The sequence below is a fragment of the Triticum dicoccoides genome, chromosome 3A (assembly GCF_002162155.2).
Source record: "Triticum dicoccoides isolate Atlit2015 ecotype Zavitan chromosome 3A, WEW_v2.0, whole genome shotgun sequence".
In the NCBI taxonomy this organism is placed as follows: domain Eukaryota; kingdom Viridiplantae; phylum Streptophyta; class Magnoliopsida; order Poales; family Poaceae; genus Triticum; species Triticum dicoccoides.
Genome location: NC_041384.1, coordinates 561,705,150 through 561,726,624, shown reverse-complemented (window position 1 = coordinate 561,726,624; position 21,475 = coordinate 561,705,150). Strand labels below are relative to the sequence as shown.

The following is a 21,475-nucleotide window of genomic DNA, read 5'->3' as shown; positions in this document are numbered from 1 at the left end:
ATCATCATCATTAGCTTCCTCACTAATTGGTGTAGGAATCACTGGAACTGATTTCTGCGATGAACTACTTTCCAATTTGGGAGAAGGTACAATTACCTCATCAAGTTCTACTTTCCTCCCACTCACTTCTTTCAAGAGAAACTCCTTCTCTAGAAAGGATCCATTGTTAGCAATGAATATCTTGCCTTTGGATCTATGATAGAAGGTGTACCCAACAGTTTCCTTTGGGTATCCTATGAAGACACATTTCTCCAATTTAGGTTCGAGCTTATCAGGTTGAAGATTTTTCACATAAGCATCGCAGCCCCAAACTTTAAGAAACGACAGCTTAGGTTTCTTGCTAAATCACAGTTCATATGGTGTCGTCTCAACGGATTTAGATGGTGCCCTATTTAACGTGAATGCAATTGTCTCTAAAGCATAACCCCAAAATGATTGCGGTAAATCGGTAAGAGACATCATAGATCTCACCATATCTAATAAAGTACGGTTACGACGTTCGAACACACCATTACGCTCTGGTGTTCCGGGTGGCGTGAATTGTGAAACTATTCCACATTGTTTCAAATGAAGACCAAACTCATAACTCAAATATTCACCTCCACGATCAGATCGTAGAAACTTTGTTTTCTTGTTACGATGATTTTCCACTTCACTTGAAATTCTTTGAACTTTTCAAATGTTTCGGACTTATGTTTCATTAAGTAGATATACCCATATCTGCTCAAATCATCTGTGAAGGTCGGAAAATAACGATACCCACCGCGAGCCTCAACACTCAACGGACCGCATACATCAATATGTATTATTTCCAATAAATCAGTTGCTCGCTCCATTATTCCAGAGAACGGAGCCTTAGTCATATTGCCCATAGGGCATGGTTCGCAAGCATCAAGTGATTCATAATCAACTGATTCCAAAAGCCCATCAGCATGGAGTTTCTTCATGTGCTTTATACCAATGTGACCTAAACGGTAGTGCCACAATTAAAGTTGCACTATCATTATTAACTTTGCATCTTGTGGCTTCAATATTATTAATATGTGTATCACTATAATCGAGATTCAACAAAAATAGACCACACATCAAGGGTGCATTACCATAAAAGATATTACTCACATAAATAGAACAACCGTTATTCTCTGATTTAAATGAATAAATGTCTCGCATCAAACAAGATCCAGATATAATGTTCATGCTCAACGCTGGCACCAAATAACAATTATTTGGGTCTAAAACTAATCCCGGCGGTAGATGTAGAGGTAGCGTGCCGACGGTGATCACATCGATTTTGGAACCATTTCCCACGCGCATCGTCACCTCATCCTTAGCCAATATTTGTTTAATCTGTAGCCCCTGTTTTGAGTTGCAAATGTGAGCAATAGAACCAGTATCAAATACCAAGGAGCTACTACGAGCATTAGTAAGGTACACATCAATAACATGTATATCAAATATACCTTTCACTTTACCATCCTTCTTATCCGCCAAATACTTGGGGCAGTTCCGCTTCCAGTGACAAGTCCCTTTGCAGTAGAAGCACTCCGACTCAGGCTTAGGTCCATACTTGGGCTTCTTCCCTTGAGCAGCAACTGGCTTGCTGTTCTGTTCTTCTTGAAGTTCCCCTTCTTCCCTTTGCCCTTTTTCTTGAAACTATTGGTCTTGTTAACCATCAACACTTGATGCTCCTTCTTGATTTCTACCTCCGCAGCCTTTAGCATCGCGAAGAGCTCGGGAATTGTCTTTTCCATCCCTTGCATATTATAGTTCATCACGAAGCCTTTATAGCTTGGTGGCAGTGATTGAAGAACTCTCTCAATGACACTATCATCAGGAAGATTAACTCCCAGCTGAGTCAAGTGGTTATGGTACCCAGACATTCTGAGTATGTGTTCATTGACAGAACTATTCTCCTCCATCTTGAAGCTATAGAACTTGTTGGAGACTTCATATCTCTCAACTCAGGCATTTGCTTGAAATATTAACTTCAACTCCTGGAACATCTCATATGCTCCATGACTTTCAAAACGTCTTTGAAGTCCTGATTCTAAGCCGTAAAGCATGGCACACTGAACTATCGAGTAGTCATCAGCTTTGCTCTGCCGGACGTTCATAACGTCCGGCATTGCTCCTGCAGCGGGTCTTGCACCTAGCAGTGCTTTCAGGACGTAATTCTTCTATGCAGTAATGAGGATAATCCTCAAGTTACGCACCCAGTCCATGTAGTTGCTACCATCATCTTTCAACTTAGCTTTCTCTAGGAACGCATTAAAATTCAAGGGAACGGTAGCACGGCCATTGATCTACAACAACATAGATATGCAAAAACTATCAGGTACTAAGTTCATGATAAATTAAAGTTCAATTAATCATATTACTTAAGAACTCCCACTTAGATAGACATCCCTCTAGTCATCTAAATGATCACGTGATCCATATCAACTAAACCATGTCCGGTCATCACGTGAGATGGAGTAGTTCTCAATGGTGAACATCACTATGTTGATCATATCTACTATACGATTCACGTTCGACCTTTCGGTCTCAGTGTTCCGAGGCCATATCTGCATATGCTAGGCTCGTCAAGTTTAACCCGAGTATTCTGCACGTGCAAAACTGGCTTGCACCAGTTGTATGTGAACGTAGAGCTTATCACACCCGATCATCACGTGGTGTCTCGACACGACGAACTGTAGCAATGGTGCATACTCAGGGAGAACACTTATACCTTGAAATTTAGTGAGAGGTCATCTTATAATGTTACTGTCGTACTAAGCAAAATAAGATGCATAAAGGATAAACATCACATGCAATCAAAATATGTGACATTATATGGCCATCATCATCTTGTGCCTTTGATCTCCATCTCCAAAGCATCGTCATGATCTCCATCGTCACCGGCTTGACACCTTGATCTCCATCGTAGCGTCGTTGTCGTCTCACCAACTATTGCTTCTATGACTATCTCTACCGCTTAGTGATGAAGTAAAGCAATTACATGGCGATTGCATTTCATACAATAAAGCGACAACCATAAGGCTCCTGCCAGTTGCCGATAACTTCTACAAAACATGATCATCTCATACAACAATTTATATCTCATCACGTCTTGACCATATCACATCAGAACATCCCTTGTAAAAACAAGTTAGACGTCCTCTACTTTGTTGTTGCAAGTTTTACGTGGCTGCGGCGGGCTTCTAGCAAGAATCGTTCTTACTTACGCATCAAAACCACAATGATTTTTTGTCAAGTGTGTTGTTTTAACCTTCAACAAGTACCGGCCGTAGTCAAACTCGATTCAACTAAAGTTGGAGAAATAGACACCCGCCAGCCACTTGTGTATGTGTGCAAAACACGTCGGTAGAACCAGTCTCATGAACGCGGTCATGTAGTGTCGGTCTGGGCCGCTTCATCCAACAATACCGCCGAATCAAAGTAAGACATTGGTGGTAAGCAGTATGACTATTATCGCCCACAACTCTTTGTGTTCTACTCGTGCATATCATCTATGCATAGACCTGGATCAGATGCCACTGATGGGGAACGTAGCATGCAATTTCAAAAAAAAAATCCTACGATCACGCAAGATCTATCTAGGAGATGCATAGCAACGAGAGGGGGAGAGTGTGTCCACATACCCTCGTAGACCGAAAGCGGAAGCGTTAGATTAACGCGGTTGATGTAGTCGAACGTCTTCACGATCCAACCGATCCAAGTATCGAACGTAGGGCACCTCCGTGTTCAGCACACGTTCAGCTCGATGAAGTCCTTCGAGCTCTTGATCCAGTAGAGGGTCGAGGGAGAGTTCCAACAGCACAGCGGCGTGGTGATGGTGATGGTGATGTGATACGTGCAGGGCTTTGCCTAAGCACTACGACGCTATAACCGGAGGAGTAAACTGTGCAGGGGGGCACCGCACACGGCTAAGAAACAACTGTTGTGCCTTTGGAGTGCCCCCTGGCCACGTATATAAAGGATGGGGGAGAGTGGTCATCGTCCAGGAGGGGCGCGCCATGGGGGAGTCCTACTTGGACTCCTAGTCCAAGTAGGATTCGCCCCCCCCCCCCTTTCCTTTCTTCCACCGGAGGGAATAGGAAGGAGCAGGAGAGGGAAAGGGGAGGGGGCGTCGCCCCCTCCTCCTTGTCCTATTCAGACTCCCAAGGAGGGGGGCACGCGACCACCCCCCGCGGGCTTCCCTCTCTCTCCCTTAGGCCCATGTTGGTCCAACACTTCCCCGGGGAGGTCCGGTAACCCGTCGGTACTCTAGAAAAATACCCGAATTACTCGGAACCATTCTGATGTCCGAATACTACCTTCCAATATATGAATATTTACCTCTCGGCCATTTTGAGACTCCTCGTCATGTCTGTGATCTCATCCGGGACTCCGAAAAAACTTTTGTCACCAAAACACATAACTCATAATACAAATAGCCATCGAACGTTAAGCGTGCGGACCCTACGGGTTCGAGAACTATGTAGACATGACCGAGACACATCTCTGGTCAATAACCAATAGCGGAACCTGGATGCTCATATTGGCTCCTACATATTCTACGAAGATCTTTATCGGTCAAACCGCATAACAGCATACGTCTTTCCCTTTGTCATCGGTATGTTACTTGCACGAGATTCGATCGCCGGTATCATCATACCTAGTTCAATCTCGTTACGGCAAGTCTCTTTACTCGTTCAGTAATGCATCATCCCATAACTCTCATTAGTCACATTGCTTGCAAGGCTTATAGTGATATGCATTTTCGATAGGGCCCAGACATATCTCTCCGATACACGGAGTGATAAATCCTAATCTCGATCTATGCCAACTCAACAAACACCATCGGAGACACATGTAGAGCATCTTTATAATCACCCAGTTACATTGTGATGTTTGATAGCACACATTGTGTTCCTCCGGTATTCGGGAGTTGCATAATCTCATATTCATAGGAATATGTATAAGTCATGAAGAAAGTAATGGCAATAAAACTAAACAATCATAATGCTAAGCTAACGGATGGGTCTTGTCTATCATATCATTCTCTAATGTTGTGATCCCGTTTATCAAATGACAACACATGTCTATGGTCAGGAAACTTAACCATCTTTGATTAACGAGCTAGTCAAGTAGAGGCATACTAGGGACACTCTGTTTTGTCTATGTATTCACACATGTACTAAATTTCCGGTTAATACAATATTCTAGCATGAATAATAAACATTTATCATGATATAAGGAAATATAAATAACAACTTTATTATTGTTTCTAGGGCATATTTCCTTCACACTCATCCCCTTTTAATATTATTGGCTTTCCTATGGACTCAGTGTGATCTTGGATAACTAAAATAGAAATGAAGAGTCTTGAGCTTTTGCCAATATTTGTCCTTATCATTTTGAGGGGTCCACATCTCTAGTCCATGCTATGCCAATCATTGAACTTCCTGGAATATTTATCATGAATGGATATTAGTTCAATGTGCTATATGTTGTTATGAATTACAAAAACCACTCGGGGATCACTTGCACTTTCAATCTCCCTCTTTCTAGTAATTGATGACAACATATAGATCAAAGCTTTGACAAATGATAAAATGAGTGAAATACATTGTTGCTTTGAGAAATATGTGATAAGCAAGAGCTCCCCCTAAATTTGTGCATTATTTAAGATTTGCGATTGAATGCAAATGCACAATCGATTAGGATCATGGGTCACTTTTCCATGTCACATACATCTTGGTGGAGCGCACAAAATGATATGAGTGAAATAACATGCACACATCACCAAATACATAAGTGAATGATCATACACAAATAATCATAGATATAGGCATAAATCACATATTAAGTATAGTATAATCAATCACACAACCCAACGTAGTATCTCACGAGCATAAAACAATAAGTAGCACGAATCAAACGGACAAAGTAGCAACGGGCAATAAAAACCAACGAGCAAAAGAACGAGACACGTATATTTTGGTGGGGTAAAATCTAATGGCTATAGCGTATGAGTTCATACATAGGAAAGTAACAAAGTAAATTCATACAAAATAATTGTTTGCACTTACAAAAAATAGGAAAAACAAGAAGAGGTCAGGACATAATTCTGTTAAGGTCTATTGTAGTCTGCAGGTGGAAGATTAACAGGTTCCAGACTAGTTTGGAGATGGAATTTTGATGTGTCTGGAATCATCATGCGGTCAATCTGGCCGCCTGGGCTATGTGGTGTTGATAGGCATTGTGGCATTCCGCATCATCGCGTCACTCTATTGGCCTCCTTGGCATGTGGCATGGGGATTTGAGGAAACAAACATGTGTATGTTGCTAACACACCTAGCCATGTACCTGCGTACACACCTATGGGAAGCAAATCAAGCGACCGAAATTAGCACTAAAAGGTGAATTCCGATTTTATCGAGTAGGAGATGATAGCCTTTTCCCCTAAAGATGGAAAATATGTTCGCTTGGTTTATTAATTTGCAGATTCTTTCTCGTCAAGTTAAAAATGAAATTGGTTGATATCATGATGATATTATGTAGTATAGATATAATTATGGAGGAAGTTGATCGTTGAAATGATAATAGATACTGCAGAGTTAGAAACTATCAATTGTTTTTCAAAATCAGATGTTGAAGTTCTCAAAATCCGGCATTCCTTCAAGAAAAACCAAGGACAAGCCCTATCTCGGTATCCTTTTTATTTTCGGGAGCAGAGTTAAAAATAATCAAAATGCAACCATGGAGCCCCGTATCTTTCAATTTGTTGGAAAACTCATTGTTTATTGGGAATAATCAATATATTTTAAATGTGAACCTTCAGACGGACTGTTTGGGACCAGATCGAATTCGCCTGGGCATGGCCCGGACGCTAGCGTGGACTATACCTCGCTGGCAGCCTCCACGCCGTGTTGAAGCCAAAATATATGCAAGCTTCGGGCCGGGATTGTTCAGACAGTTGCCTACACGCATAATTGGGCCAAAGGCCTATGAATCTCTCCCTTTAGCACCCAACTTACCCTTTCATGTGTGGGACTATAAATACTTCACCCCCTCCTCTCGAGGGTTAGACAAGTGACCTAGATTTGGCTAGAGAGCTTGTCTCCAATGTACCTCCCCTTGTAGGATCAAGACCTTCCTTTTGAAGAAAACTATCGATGGAGTGCAAGACATCTACTTTGTAGGGAAGATGTCCGACCCCACCCTTGAGGTGATGGCTCATGGAGAACAAGGCGGCCTTGCAAGGTGAAGACTTCACGGAGTACCTATGTATCAGCGGAACGGGGAGGAACCTCCACCTTTGTTCTTGTTTTCCCTTGAGTTTGTGACAAATCATTAAAACCGTGTGGTGTGGATTTATAGTTGCAAGAGGGTTGTTAATTCGTGTTCAGTTCTGAAGGCTTGTACACTTTTTCTTCGTTGTTGGTTCTTGCTACGTCAAATAGGCTCCCCTGGTTATCCTCCTTGTTGATCTTCGTGTTCTTCGTTGTTCCCTCCTCTCATTCGTGAAGATCGGGCTACCCTAGAGGTTCTCCCCTCACCAAAGAACACCAAAATGATCAAGGATGATCAATGTGCCTATGGAGAAGTGTCGGTGGCTCTGAGGAGGAAGTTTTACTTGAAGACTCCTCCTAATGCTAATACATATTTAAAAAACATTCGGTGACAAGTCTAGGTGGAAAACAGATGATCCCACGACACGAATTCTAAAGAAACTATTATGCTGATTACGGAAAATTAGCATGTGCTAGGTTTGCACACACCACGCGGTGGTCTTTAAAACTGAAGCATGCAATTAATAAGGATGGCATACCCAGACATCTCTTCATTTTTCATAGACATGTATTAATTTTCTTCAACTGTACGCACATGTAAAATAATTTCAAGTGTACACACGAGTAAAATAAAGCATAGGAGAGTTATATACGCACAAGTAAATCAAAGTACTGTGTACCCAGACAATACAATGCAATTGCAATTAAAAAGGATGGTGCACCCAGACATGTATTCATTTTTCTCCCTACTTCTGATCAAGTACAAAGAAGCATCTTGAGGGTTTAACAAACGGTATCGATAAAGGTTTCGCCCGGTCCGGAGAGCAAAAAACCCAGTCCGTTCAATACACAAATAGTACATTCAAGATCATTACTATACCCAACAACAAATTACACGGAATCCACAAACCACAATACAACATATTGTACAATTCCTTGATTCATCTTGATTGGGAATTGACAGAAGGTAACACCTATACTAATGCTCAAAAGACAACAGTATCCAGGAAAGAACAGAAATGGGCATGTGCTAGGTTTGCACACCACACACGGTGGTCTCTGAAACTGAAGCTATTAGCCCCTGCTGCCAGCTACCTCCCCCTCCAGACCATACATGCTTCAGCTTGCATTTGCATGGGATAAAAATGAAGTCAAGTACCAAGCCTCTACAGGTACCGACTGCCATCTTCTTTCATGCTTCCATTCTGTTGGCGCAAAAAGGGGTGATCTTAGATCAGGGGTTCATCGGGACTGCAGGTCCATGGGTGGCCAAGGACACCATTTGACAGCATTTGCTGCTAGATCTAAGTTTGCTCAGGTCAAAGCATGAAGGCTGGCCTTTTCGTGCAAAATAGCAAACACGCCCATATCATAAAAGGTAACAGACTCATCGGCAGTTCTATGTGAATCGGCCTCGAGAATTTCGTCCAGAAGCCACTAATGCTGTCCCTGCAAACCTGCTGCCATTCAAAGGTTTCATGGGTTTATATGCAAATGTGCTCAGATCAGGAGGACTGTCAGCGGTTCTTATAACTGTAGGAGACAATTTGCTCCACTCAGAGGGACTAGCAGTAGTCGTGGGTCGGTATGCAAATGTGCTCGGATCAGGACTGTCTGCAGTCCTTATAGCTGTAGAGACTTTGCTCCGTTCAGGACGACTAGCAGTAGTCGTGGGTGTGTATGCAAATGTGCTCAGATCAGGACTGACAACAGTGCCCACTGCTTTACGAGTGTTCCTGCTCTGATCAAGACAACCACCAGTAGTAGATCTTGCCGGTGCATCTTTATGGGTGACCTTCCCCAGATCAGGAAGAAAAACAGGGCTGCGTGCAAACGCGCTCAGATCAGGAGGACCGTCGGCGCTATTCGAGGCATCACTTCTGGATCTGCTTCGTGAACCACGACCTCTCGCGGTCTTCTTAGCCGTACACCAGAGGTTCTGTTCCGGGGGTCTGAGAATAGATCTGTGACAGAATAACTGTGCCGTTATATATTCACTCATGGATGAAACCAGGTCTATTCCATGTACTGATAAGTAAATTGTGTATATGCACAAGTTATGAAGCTGCATACCTCACAGAAAGGGTATTCTTCACATCCTTTAAAGGAGCACGAAGGCCACTGGCACGGGAGCCTGCGTATCTGAAAGATGATATCAGTGCAGCAAACTTATCCATCGATTTCTCCGCGATGCCACTGTAATTATTCACATGGGAAATATTGCATCCGAATCTTCCTTCAGAATTTGTGTCGATGTCATCAAGGGAATCAGTACCACAGCCTGCAATAATTTCAGACATTACACAGATTGCTCTCTAAAGATCAAGACAGATTGTAATAAAAAAAGTGTTAAATGGTACATAAACGATCTATAATACAGGAAGAATTGCATGGAAAATGAAGATTGAGAAGCATCTAAACTGAATTTACTTTAAAGCGGTAACCTTGGTTGAATTGGTTTAAAAAACCAAGCTTGATTAATGACTGAAATGCTTAACATTCCTTGTGACCAAGAATAACAATTAACAAATGAGGAAAGTTTAATATGTCACACAAAAAACATTCCAGGGAATGATAATCAAGCTGCCAAGTGAGATATCCACCAAACTGCATGCATGTAACAAGCAAAGGACAAACAGAGGCTGATGTTACTTGCAATCCTTTTTAGTCATATTATCTTCATATCCAACATAGCAATGGAACAAGGAACAGGTTCAAATTATCAAAAAGAAGAAACAAAGGCAAAATAAGAACAAGGTAGAACTATTACCTTCATCAACTGTTGGACTGTCATGTGAACTAGTTGGTGGCAATGTTTCCTGCACAAACAGCATATCAGATACCAGCTAGTACCACAGTAGAACTACTAGGCTAGCTGCCATGTAATGATAAGTAGAAATTAAAACAATCATTTACGTCTTCAAAATTTTGGGGATCCCAAAGTTTTCTTCTCTTCACAACACCTCCAGGGTTCCCCGGTTGAATTCCAGAAAGAGTGGAAGTGCCAGTCTCAGCGTTATCATCATCGTCATCATCTAACTGGTCTTCTACTTGATTTGTGAAAACCCTCTTATCTTTCTTGAAGTATGAACTCCTTACAGTAGGAGCCACATAACTTTCAGCATAATGTGGCACTGATCTCGATGGTTCCGTGTTATGAGAAATTAATGATGGATCTGCTATCCCAGGCGAAGTCCCTAGAAACATAAAACAGGCACATATGAAATACTGAAATCAGTCCCAAGATGGTTAATGTTGACTCTCCATGAATAAAGAAACTATCACATGACTTATGGATTAAGTCACACATCAACTACAAAAATTAGAGATCTTACTCTCTAAGCAAGGACTTATTGGCATTGCACTTGTGTTGCAATAACTGACCTCAACCTGAAAAGATAAGCAAGACACAAGGACAAGAGAAATATGTCCGCAGTAAGAAGGTAGGACTAAGAGAGCATTGCAAATGTTTACGCAGTACACTAATAAGAAATACCTCTGCATCTTCAATGTGTTGATCCCTAGAAAGAGGACCACTGCCAATATCACGAGAAATACAGTGGGGTGAAACACTATCTGAATCGTCCCAGGGGAAGGCACGACCAGTACTACGTTGAGAAGCATCAATTGAATCATCTCGAGGAGGTTCAGAGCTAAAATGCTCAGAACTATACTGAGAGAATTGAATATTATTCATTGGCAAGCTAGTGTCTTCAATTGAATCAGGGGTGCCAGAGTCTTCAGTCTGACGGCTCGGCAAAGAAGATTCATTCAACATTTTTTGCTTGGGTGTAACCTTAGGTGCCCTGAACTTCCGTTTTGCCTCAAGCGATGCTAAGCCTTCTAAAGGTTAAGGATAGTGCAATGGGTAGTTAAACAGTGTGAATAAAGGATGCAAATTATCTCAATCAACAAGACAATATGGACAATAACATACTACATTTCGTACATCGCCTTTACCTGCCAAAATATTTGGAGTGGTGGGGTAAGAAAACTGTTCAAATGATAATCAGGTATTCAGGTTTCAAAAACCAAAAATTAACAAGATTCTTGTCCAAGGCAATTCATAAATGTGAATTATATACACGCATCTAGGAGCTCACTTTAGTAAACTTAATTCATCCAAAGTTTTCTTGAATAAAATTAAGATGCATTGAGAGGATACAGAAGTAATTTGTCAATATGTTTTTCTGCACAGGCAATTCTAGCCTCTTCTTTCCATTTGAAGGAATAATAGACTCCTTGACCGGATAACCTTTATCAGCAGCAGGTGCACTGCAAGGAATGCTGGCCTGCAAGATATGTATACGTAAGGCAGAAATCTCAATAAGATAATCAAGAACGAAGACACAACTACATGTTGGTAATTTGCACATCCTGCACTATAACTAAGTACATGCTGGTATAATATTTGATAAACAAGCGACAAAAGTTACTTATTTCAACTTCTGTAAGATGATGGTAGTACATTTAGTTAGAGGCGTCAAAAATACATGAAAACATGACAACTTATATTTACTTCCATTCTTTTGTTTTAGTGAGGAACCTTGTCTATTTTATAACTAAATATTTTTGTTATTTCCCCTTTTCATATCTTCCATGCTGGGCTAGTGTAATGTTATTCTCAAGACTTCCTTTACTTAATCAATAAAGAGAACGTTATTAAAATTCAGAAAACATTTCTAAAAAGCCCTCATATGGTGTTATTCATGAAATTGCATCATGCTTCGTTTGTGCATGCACATGCTTTTACATGCACAAGGCTCCTCAGAAGAGAGGGGTGAATTACATTAGGAGGAACAAAGCACCAGCAAACTAAAACGGCAAATTAGTAAAGCATATGAGAGAAAACAAGTATAACTTTCCCAAAACTGTAGATTGACACAAAAAATCTTGTGGAAGACAAAAACCTAACAAGAACAGCTCAGTAGGAAACAGAGAGTACCTCAAATGGTTCCTTTGTAAGTGGATCAATTTCCCCTAGAGCAATACCTTTAACAACAGCCTGTGGTAACCATGTATAAACTAATTAAGGAAATGCTCTAGTGCATGAAAGTAGAGTTCCTTCAGGAGGTAAAATGATTTGGGATTACTGAGTAACATGGTGTCATGAAATCCTTAGCTTATTTTCAAATTCGCCTGTATTCAATGGTCATTAGAAGGAATGGACAAATGATGGAAAAGATCAATGTATGAAGTGTATGAACATCAGCTTATCATATTTATATAATACCTAACTATAAAAATATAAGTTCACAAAGGATATGGTCCCAGAAAGTCGTCTTCGCTGAGGTCATGAGGAATGCCAGACAAATGAACAATATCTTCTGTCGCAGGATCATAGACCCTTTGAAACTGAAATGCCCATATTGCCTTCTTGAAATTCTCTTCATATTGAGGTGGAACAGAAACAGCACTGTACCTCAGGTGCTTGATTACCTGAAAGCATGCATTCCATTAACTTCCATCACACTAAGAACTCGTCATTTATTGATCACTGGGTTGCATGACTAGTTTAAAAAGAAATCTCATTTGTAACATTTGGTTGTACGTTGAATAACTAACTATAAGATAATAAGATAATAGCTTCATAAAAGATGGATCAGTAAACCTTTTGTTTTGCCTGTAGGAGCCATCTCTTGAACTATTTATTCTGCTTGCGCATTATGCACATTTGTCCTTATTAGGTCTGTCTTATCTTGTAGGGACAACTGTTCTACACATGTTTTCTGTTTTTTCTGTGGGTTTTTTACTATTTTTATGTGTATTGAAGGTAGTATATTGAATAGACAGAGAGAAGACAGGATTTACCTTCTCATGACTCTTAAGTTTTTGGATGAGTGCATGAGCACGTTTGACACCCATTCCCGGCAAGGATGGAAGATAGTCACAGCCACTTAAAATACACATCTCTAGTAACATCTGTTTCGTGAATCCATTTAAGTCCAGCTCCCTGTTTCGTTCCAATCGTGTTATCTGGAATTCAACACCTTGCCCAAATTTGTCCATCTTGAAAATAATCTGCACATTACAATAAGATACATAAAAATGAGAGAATACAAGTAATGTTCTCAGAGGACAAGCTCAGAGAACGGCAGTTATTCAACTGCCAAACCATGATACCAAGATAATCTTTCCTGCTTATATAAGTTGGAGCTAGTGGTGAGTTCACATGTGGAACCAACAATCTTCACTAATAAACAAATGCACCTCTACCAATATGTGGGATGAGCAACCTTCTAAGAGACATATATATACAAATGTACTTTTACTCACATGTGGGACCTGACATAAATAAACAAGTACACTACTACTTTCATATGAGACCAACACTGATAGAAGACACAAATAACAAAAACCTGACATGCAGCTCCAACTCAAATATATGCTTATGTTTTCAGTTTCTCTTACCAACCAAGTTCCTCCAGTTCTATACCACAGAAAAAGAGAGTGAACAAATTGTAATTCCAAAGCGACGATAGATTTTGTCCTCCTACCCGATTCACGACCTTGTGCAGTCAACTTACTACTGCCTATTCTCATATGTTTAAACATCCGAAATGTTGCGTCTTCCAAATGACCTACTATGAACTCTTAAGATTCTCCAATGCCAGCCGCATGATCTTTCATGTATTTTTGCTCTTTTTAATCATGAACTGTGCACAAAGGCTGCAGAACAATATTAACGATTTTCTAAGCCAGTGGCCTAAATCCTCATATTTTATAGTTTCATAGCAACGCACGGGCATTGTGCTAGTAATTAGAAAGGCTATGGTATATGTTGAGGGCTGAGGAGGGGGTTGTAATAGTGTGCTTACTCTAGAACAGCCAAATGGTATCAAATCTGAATCCTCGGTAATTACAGCGTCAACAAGTTTGTTGACAGATAAGAACGTCATTTGTGCATCTGCTTCGTAAGGCGCAACAATATAATCAACCTTTTCTTGCTTCAGTACCTGCATTGCATGTTTAAAGACAATTTACAGAAATCAAACCAAACATTTTCACTCTGTTAGAAACTACTTTAAATAGGTGGTAACAAGTTGGTAATATAACATGGAATTTACATCTGTACCTGGATCAGTTCTAAAGCAATTTTAGGTGTAATATCAACAGCTTTCTGGTAGCAGTCGAAAGCAGCACGGGAATTCCCAGCTGCTTCATGTTCCCTGGCACGCTCAAGATTTTCCTTTCGTGACCTGAATGATTGCATGATTAGCATCCAGTAAATAATACTGTAGAATGATGACTGCATAGAGACAACAAAAACTGCAGAGCCCCTTGACCGATTCAACATTAGGTAATAATATTACAACTGCACTACATAGGTAGAGAGCCCCAGATGACCACAACAGTAGCTCATATGCAAAGAAACTTCTAAATGCATAACATTGTTGAAAGGTAATGCAAATGTCGCTTGACAGCTGAAACACACTAGACTATTACCCTCAAAAGAAGAGCATACCTTGCACGTTTGACCTCTTGTTCGCTCTTCATTGGCAGAAAGCCTCCATCAAATACAAGAATTGGCTTCACGCCATGGTGCCGCAACAAGTTAACCCTATGCATGCAGTACTCGATATGCCTGGTTCAAATTCAAGGGTGCAAACACAGGTGAGTTTATGGTGCTGCACTCAGGATGTGATTGTGAATTGCAGTTGTACATAACTCTATGGTCCTCTGCACTATGATTCGGTGACAAATGAATTTCAACTGCGTCAGGAAACTACGGTGTAAGAAGGCAATGATGCAAAGTTAGTACTTATAGAACTTTCCATACGTAGACCTCACCAACAAAATTTCTACGGATTGAAATGGTGGATTTTGTAACTAAAACAGAACCAGATCTTTCCCAGATATGTTTCCCGTATATATATATATATATATATCCAACCTATAGATACAAGAATTCCTGGCACTGGGACAGATGGGGAAATTCAGTTTTAGGGTACAACAGAACAAATGAAGCGCGTCTTCTTTCCGCAATCCTGTGAGAAACAACACAAACAAGGGGCCGCGTTTATCCTTCATCTGGAATGGGATTCACATTCACCGGTCGGGGCACCGACACAATCAAGAAACCATGGCTGGCCTAAAGAATTGTGCGGTGCGGTAACTATTCGAGAGGCTGCCAATCCGTCGAGGGATTGATTGGGGGCGAAATGCATTGCAAAGGAATAAACTTCCTCGATCCGTCGATTAGGATTCGGCAATGTGGGGAACGGATCAGGAGACCCTATCGGGGACAAAACTAGTCTTTCGTCGGTCCAAGAAAGGGGCGGGGGGGAGGGGGAGGGGAACCTGGTGGTGGGGATGCCCTTGCAGAGGCGGTCGCCGCAGGAGAGAGCGCCCTTGTGGAGCCAGGAGTAGGTGTCGACGGCGACCGTTTGCCCCCTCAGGTCCTCCACCCTGATGGGCGCCATTATCGACTTGAGCTGCGGCAGCAAACCCTGGATCCCCATCGCCGCCGCCGCCGCCGCCGCCGCTCCGCTGTCTGTCCCTCCCTCGCTCTCTTCCGCTCTTGTAAATGGGGTGGGCTTTCTTGGAAAAGGAGAGGGGAGAGCGGGAAGCGGACGGGCGGAAGGAGGGAACGGAAATGAAGCGCCTACCGCACTCGCCTTTTCTTTCCTTTTCTGTGTTGTGATAGATTCGTAATTCATCCACGCGGTTTGTTCTTTTCTACTCCCTCCTTCCGTCCACATATAGGCCCTAATGCGTTTTTTAAGACCGTCTTTGACTATTGACAAGATTAATAGTATATGACATGCATAATGTAAACATTATATCTTGAAAGCTCCTTTCGCACACTAATTTAACAGTTTGTTTGTGTAAGCTGCATGTCATATATTATTGCTTTAATATTTGGTCAAAGTTAGCCTCAAAAACGCATTAGGCCCTATATAGATGGAAGGAGGGAGTATTTTTATTTGATTATTATCATTTGTAAAAAGAAAGGAGGTTTTAGAAATTATTTTTCCATATAACAAAATTCTGATCTGACCATTTAGCATAGTGATAATCTTTCAGTGTGATCGAGAAGCTAATAGTGTCACCCCTAATTTTCTTATCCCTACACTAGGAATAAAGTCGTCCCAAAAATTGAAAAAAAAATGATCCTAGGTCTCTTATGATTCATATGTGCTTGCTACGAGATAGTAGCACCTCCCTACATCACGCCGGAATGTGGAGACTCGAACTCATAGAATTAGCGCGGAGAAGAAGAAGAAGGCGGGAATAATGTTTATAGCCATTTCATGCCCCACACACACACTACACATGCTTAAGTAGCTGAATGTTACAAGTCACATGGGCTCGACTGAGATAACCAGAACTAACCCATGGGACAGGCCTAGGTCGTTGCATACCCCTCCTCTTAAAAGAAGAGCTTGCCCTCGACTGTTCACCATCACGCTCTCGTCATTGCAAACATAGCACTATACCATTCCCAGGTAGCCATTAACAGAGGTAATCCACTCCAGGCGATCTTCAACGGCGTGGGTGTGTTGCCTCCTACTTGAACCAGGCAGGAATGGAGCACTTGAGCTGGCTTGGACGTCTTGTCACTAAGGAGGAGCAAATAACTCGAGGTATCTGAATCAGGGGGCGGTGGATCTACATGTTTGAGCAAAGAAGCGTGTACCACGGGGTGAATTTTTCTTGATGTCGGTAATGCCAAGCCATAGGCCACCTCACCCGCACAAGTTGTGATCCAAGAAGGTCCAACATACTTGAATCCCAACTTGTGATAGGAACGGCGATCTACTGACCGTTGAATATATGGTTGGAGCCTCACACATGCCTAATGTTGTAGAATTGTCACGGCAGATGTTTTAGCGGAAGGACTTAATTGTGGAGCCATTGCGATGTAGTTAGCTTAAGGAGTTAAAATGGGACAAAGGACACAAGGAGTTTATACTGGTTCGGCCCCTTACTGTGAAGGTAAAAGCCTAATCCAGTTTGAGGTGGTATTGCTAGGGTTTCGATTACCAGGGAGCGAATACGCTTGGTCTGGCTTTCGATCTGTTGTTTCTTGCCCTAAGCCGCCGTCGGGTCGTCCCCTTATATACACGGGTTGACGCCCCGTGCCTTACAGAGTCCCGGTCGGCTCATACAAACGTGTCCGGCCCTGGTAACTTATCTTACATGCCTTACAATACAAGTCACATATACATGGCGGTTAACACTTACGGGCCGTAAGCCGCCTTTGGGCTTTGGGCCCTTTAACAAGCCTGCTACATGAACCGCCATCTTCAACATATTCATGGGCTTGGTTTATGAACCGCCATTGGGATAACCCGGCCCCTCCTGGGCGAGTCATATCCAATAACCATATCCCCAACATTAGGCCACAAGTTGATTTGAACTTGTTCATGTCAATCTTCAACACTTAGGAAAAATCCTTCTTCATCTTCTTGCGAGATATTGTAACCCGCCATGACGTCATCTCCTGAGATTGCGGTAACCCGCCGTGACGTCATTTGTTATTAATATTATATACGGCCCAAATCTTAATAAATCTTCTCTTTTAATGAACCTCCAAAAATTGAAGCGCTTATGCCGTCACATATCCATTTTCTTGTCTCCTCGATCCCCGCGCATGCCACTTATCCTTCCAGCCTTATAAATAGGGCCACTGGGTCATCCTTTCACTCTCCCCCTTTTGCCTTCTCGTCTTCCTCTTCTTCCTTACAACGCTCCAGTGCGCCCGAGCTCCGCCGCCGTCGATCTTCATTCACTGCTTCAACTCCGGCTGCTGCATCACCCTGAACGAACCAGAACGCCGCGGCGCCCCTCCAATGTTTCATCAACGTCGGTAAGCATTCACCGTTCCTCTTAATAAATCTACCTTAGGGTTTCCTTGTTCGTCGGCGTTCATCACCGTTCCTTCTTCTCTTTCCTAGATTGCATAGTTTTGATCTGAAAACAACACCAATCTAGTGCGGTAGCAGTTTTAGCACTTGTTTTTTAATATCAGAATATATCCTCATTGCAACAGATCCCATCTGGGCATTCCCACTTTTTTGCTGCCGCCATCTTAGGTTTTAGATTTTATTTCATTTCTCTGAACTGTTGTAGATCCAATCTTATAGCTCCAATCTGTGAAACATGTTTGTCCCAACACTTAGTAGAATTCGCTTTTGTCAGATCTTGAATACCGGTGCTTGTCACGGTGGCTTACATCACCGGCTTATAATTACCCGTATATCATTAGGCCCCATTTAAGCCGCCACTCTGAATATATACTTTAGTGTTTTACTTCTGGCTTAATGAATCAACTTGATCCGGCAACAAAATTCTTTCTTTTAGGCTTATTTCTTCACAATGCCGCCAAAGACAGTCACTTCATGCAATTGGGTTAAGTCCATTGTTACCGAAGACACTCTCAAAGATTTTGTCAAAATCGGATATTTGCCAGCAAAGAATGCCATGCATTATCGCGCCCACAATCCAGGTGAAGAAAGATCTCAACCAAAGGATGATGTGGTCATTGTTTTCACTGACCACATGAACCGGGGCTTCTCACCGCCCGACTCTAAATTTTTCCGAGATGTTCTGCACTTCTTTCAACTCCATCCGCAAGACATCGGACCCAATTCCGTATCAAATATCTACAACTTTCAAGTCTTCTGCGAAGTATACCTTTAAGAGGAGCCCAGTGTTAAACTTTTCAGAGAATACTTTTATTTGAACCGCCAAAACGAGTTCACGAACGGACCCAGTTTGGAACTTGGCGCAATCTCAATTCAACGAAGGAGAGATGCTATCTTCCCCTATGCTTACTTGCCGAGTCATCCCAAAGACTGGGACCAGACATGGTTTAACTGCAAAGATACCTCTCTGATTGACGAGAATCCATTGTCGGGTTATCATGTCGAGCGCCTGGACCCAAAACATCTTCTTCCTGAAAAGCTTACCGCTGCCGAACGTGCAAAGCTTGTCCCCACCACTGCAAAGGTTAAAGCTCTGCTGGGAAATGGGTTAACTGGCATTGATTTGGTTCGGTGCTGGGTTTCTTGGCGAATCATACCCTTGAGCCGCCGGCCCGGCTTAATGTGTACTTGCACTGGTGGTAGAAAGGATCCGCTGCGCCACAACTCTATGCGCTTAACTGACGAGGCAATCAACGAAATGACCAAGTCCCTTCTGAATGAAGATCCGGAAGATTGCAGCTGTAACACCCATAATGCGGCTATATCTCCCACGTGTCGGGGCACGATTTAGAGGCATAGCCGCATGGTAGTTTTGTCGCAAGAGGGGTAATCTTCACACAATCCTATGTACTGAATAAGAAAGGGATAAAGAGTTGGCTTACAATCGCCACTTCACACAATACATAAAAAATGCATACAACATCCAAATACACTCATAGACCGACTACAGTCAAATCCAACAGAAAAGGAAGATAAACCCCAAATGCTAGATCCCCGATCGTCCCAACTGGGCTCCACTACTGATCAACCAGAAAAGACACAAAATAACGATTCAAGATCTTCATCGAGCTCCCACTTGAGCTCGGTTGCGTCACCTGCACTGGTATCATCGACACCTGCAACTGTTTGGAGGTATCTGTGAGTCACGAGGACTCAGCAATCTCACACTCGCGAGATCAAGACTATTTAAGCTTATGGGTAGGATAGGGTAATTAGGTGGAGCTGCAGCAAGCACTAAGCATATATGGTGGCTAACTTACGCAAATAAGAGCGAGAAGAGAAGCAACGCAACGGTCGAGAAGCTAGAAGAGATCAAGAAGTGATCCTGAAACTACTTACGTTCAAGCATAACACCAGACCGTGTTCACTTCCCGGACTCCGCTGGAAAGAGACCATCACGGCTACACACGCGATTGATGCATTTTAATTAAGTTAAGTGTCAAGTTCTCTACAACCGGATATTAACAAATTCCCATCTGCCACATAACCGCGGGCACGGCTCTCAAAAGTTTACACCCTACAGGGGTGTCCCAACTTAGCCCATCACAAGCTCTCACGGTCAACGAAGGATATTCCTTCTCCCGGGAAGACCCAATCAGTCTCGGAATCCCGGTTACAAGACATTTCGACAATGGTAAAACAAGACCAGCAAAACCGCCCGATGTGCCGACAATCCCGATAGGAGCTGCACATATCTCATTCTCAGGGCAACACCAGATGAGACATCCTACGAGTAAAACCAGCCCTCAAGTTTCCTCGAGGTGGCCCCGCAGTCTACTCAGTTCAAACCAACACTTAGAGAAGCACTGGCCCGGGCGGTTAAAATAAAGATGACCCTCGGGAGCGCGACTCCCAAGGGAAAAGGTATAGGTTGTTAGGAAAATATAAAACCAAGGTTGGGCCTTGCTGGAGGAGTTTTATTCAAAGCAAACTGTCAAGGGGTTCTCATAACACCCAACCGCGTAAGGAACGCAAAATCAAGGAACATGACACCGGTATGACGGAAACTAGGGCGGCAAGAGTGGAACAAAACACCAGGCATAAGGCCGAGCCTTCTACCCTTTACCAAGTATATAGATGCATTAATTAAATAAGAGATAATGTGATATCCCAACATATCCATGTTCCAACATGGAACAAACTTGAGCTTCACCTGCAACTATCAACGCTATAAGAGAGGCTGAGCAAAAGAAGTAACATAGCCAAACAACGTTTGCTAGGAAGGTGGGTTAGAGGCTTGACATGGCAATATGGGAGGCATGATATAACAAGTGGTAGGTAGCGCGACATAGCGATAGAACGAACAACTAGCAAACAAAGATAGAAGTGATTTCGAGGGTATGGCCATCTTGCCTGAGATCCCGCAAGGAAGAAGAATGGGTCCATGAAGAAGACAAACGGACGTAGTCGAACGGATCTTCACAACTCCGAAATGAAACCAATGCTAACGAGAGAAGCAACCCAAAAAGAAGCAAGCAACATAGTAAACAACCAACACATAAACATGACATGATGCACAACCAAGTATGATGCATGTCCGGTTTAATGAGGCATGGCATGGCAAAGTGCAACAAACAACACTATAAGTTAAGCGGAGCTCAATATGCAACGAGTTGCATATTGACGAAATACCACATGACTTATTTAGTTCTCTCGGTTATGTACTCAACAATATTAAATGTTGGTTAGTGTGAAGACCCGTGTCATTATTATTATGGATAATGACACTAGTCCTTGGATTATTTCTTGACAAAATCTTGTTTTGTC

General features: G+C 42.3%; 1 protein-coding gene across 1 annotated transcript; it reads right to left on the bottom strand.

Moving 5' to 3' along the window:
- Positions 1-7,991: 7,991 nt before the first annotated feature.
- LOC119269195 (exonuclease 1-like) lies at positions 7,992-15,871 on the bottom strand. Its single transcript, XM_037550981.1, has 14 exons — positions 15,579-15,871; positions 14,743-14,862; positions 14,353-14,476; positions 14,096-14,233; positions 13,089-13,298; positions 12,544-12,716; positions 12,223-12,295; positions 11,443-11,569; positions 10,774-11,117; positions 10,613-10,667; positions 10,194-10,474; positions 10,048-10,096; positions 9,351-9,558; positions 7,992-9,241 (listed from the first exon to the last, which is right to left on the bottom strand). Exons 1-14 carry the CDS (start codon positions 15,737-15,739, stop codon positions 8,677-8,679), a joined length of 2,628 nt encoding a protein of 875 aa, XP_037406878.1. The 5' UTR covers positions 15,740-15,871; the 3' UTR covers positions 7,992-8,676.
- Positions 15,872-21,475: the final 5,604 nt, after the last annotated feature.

What these genes read in the sequence shown, in the direction of transcription:
- LOC119269195 (XM_037550981.1), bottom strand. Translation starts at nt 15,739, where the DNA reads ATGGGGATCCAGGGTTTGCTGCCGCAGCTCAAGTCGATAATGGCGCCC. An exon ending in TACCATTTGGCTGTTCTAGA is followed by an intron (nt 13,299 to 14,095) that starts GTAAGCACACTA and finishes TGTAATGTGCAG; the next exon opens with ATTATTTTCAAGATGGACAA. An exon ending in ATCCCCAAAATTTTGAAGAC is followed by an intron (nt 10,097 to 10,193) that starts GTAAATGATTGT and finishes CTGTTTGTGCAG; the next exon opens with GAAACATTGCCACCAACTAG.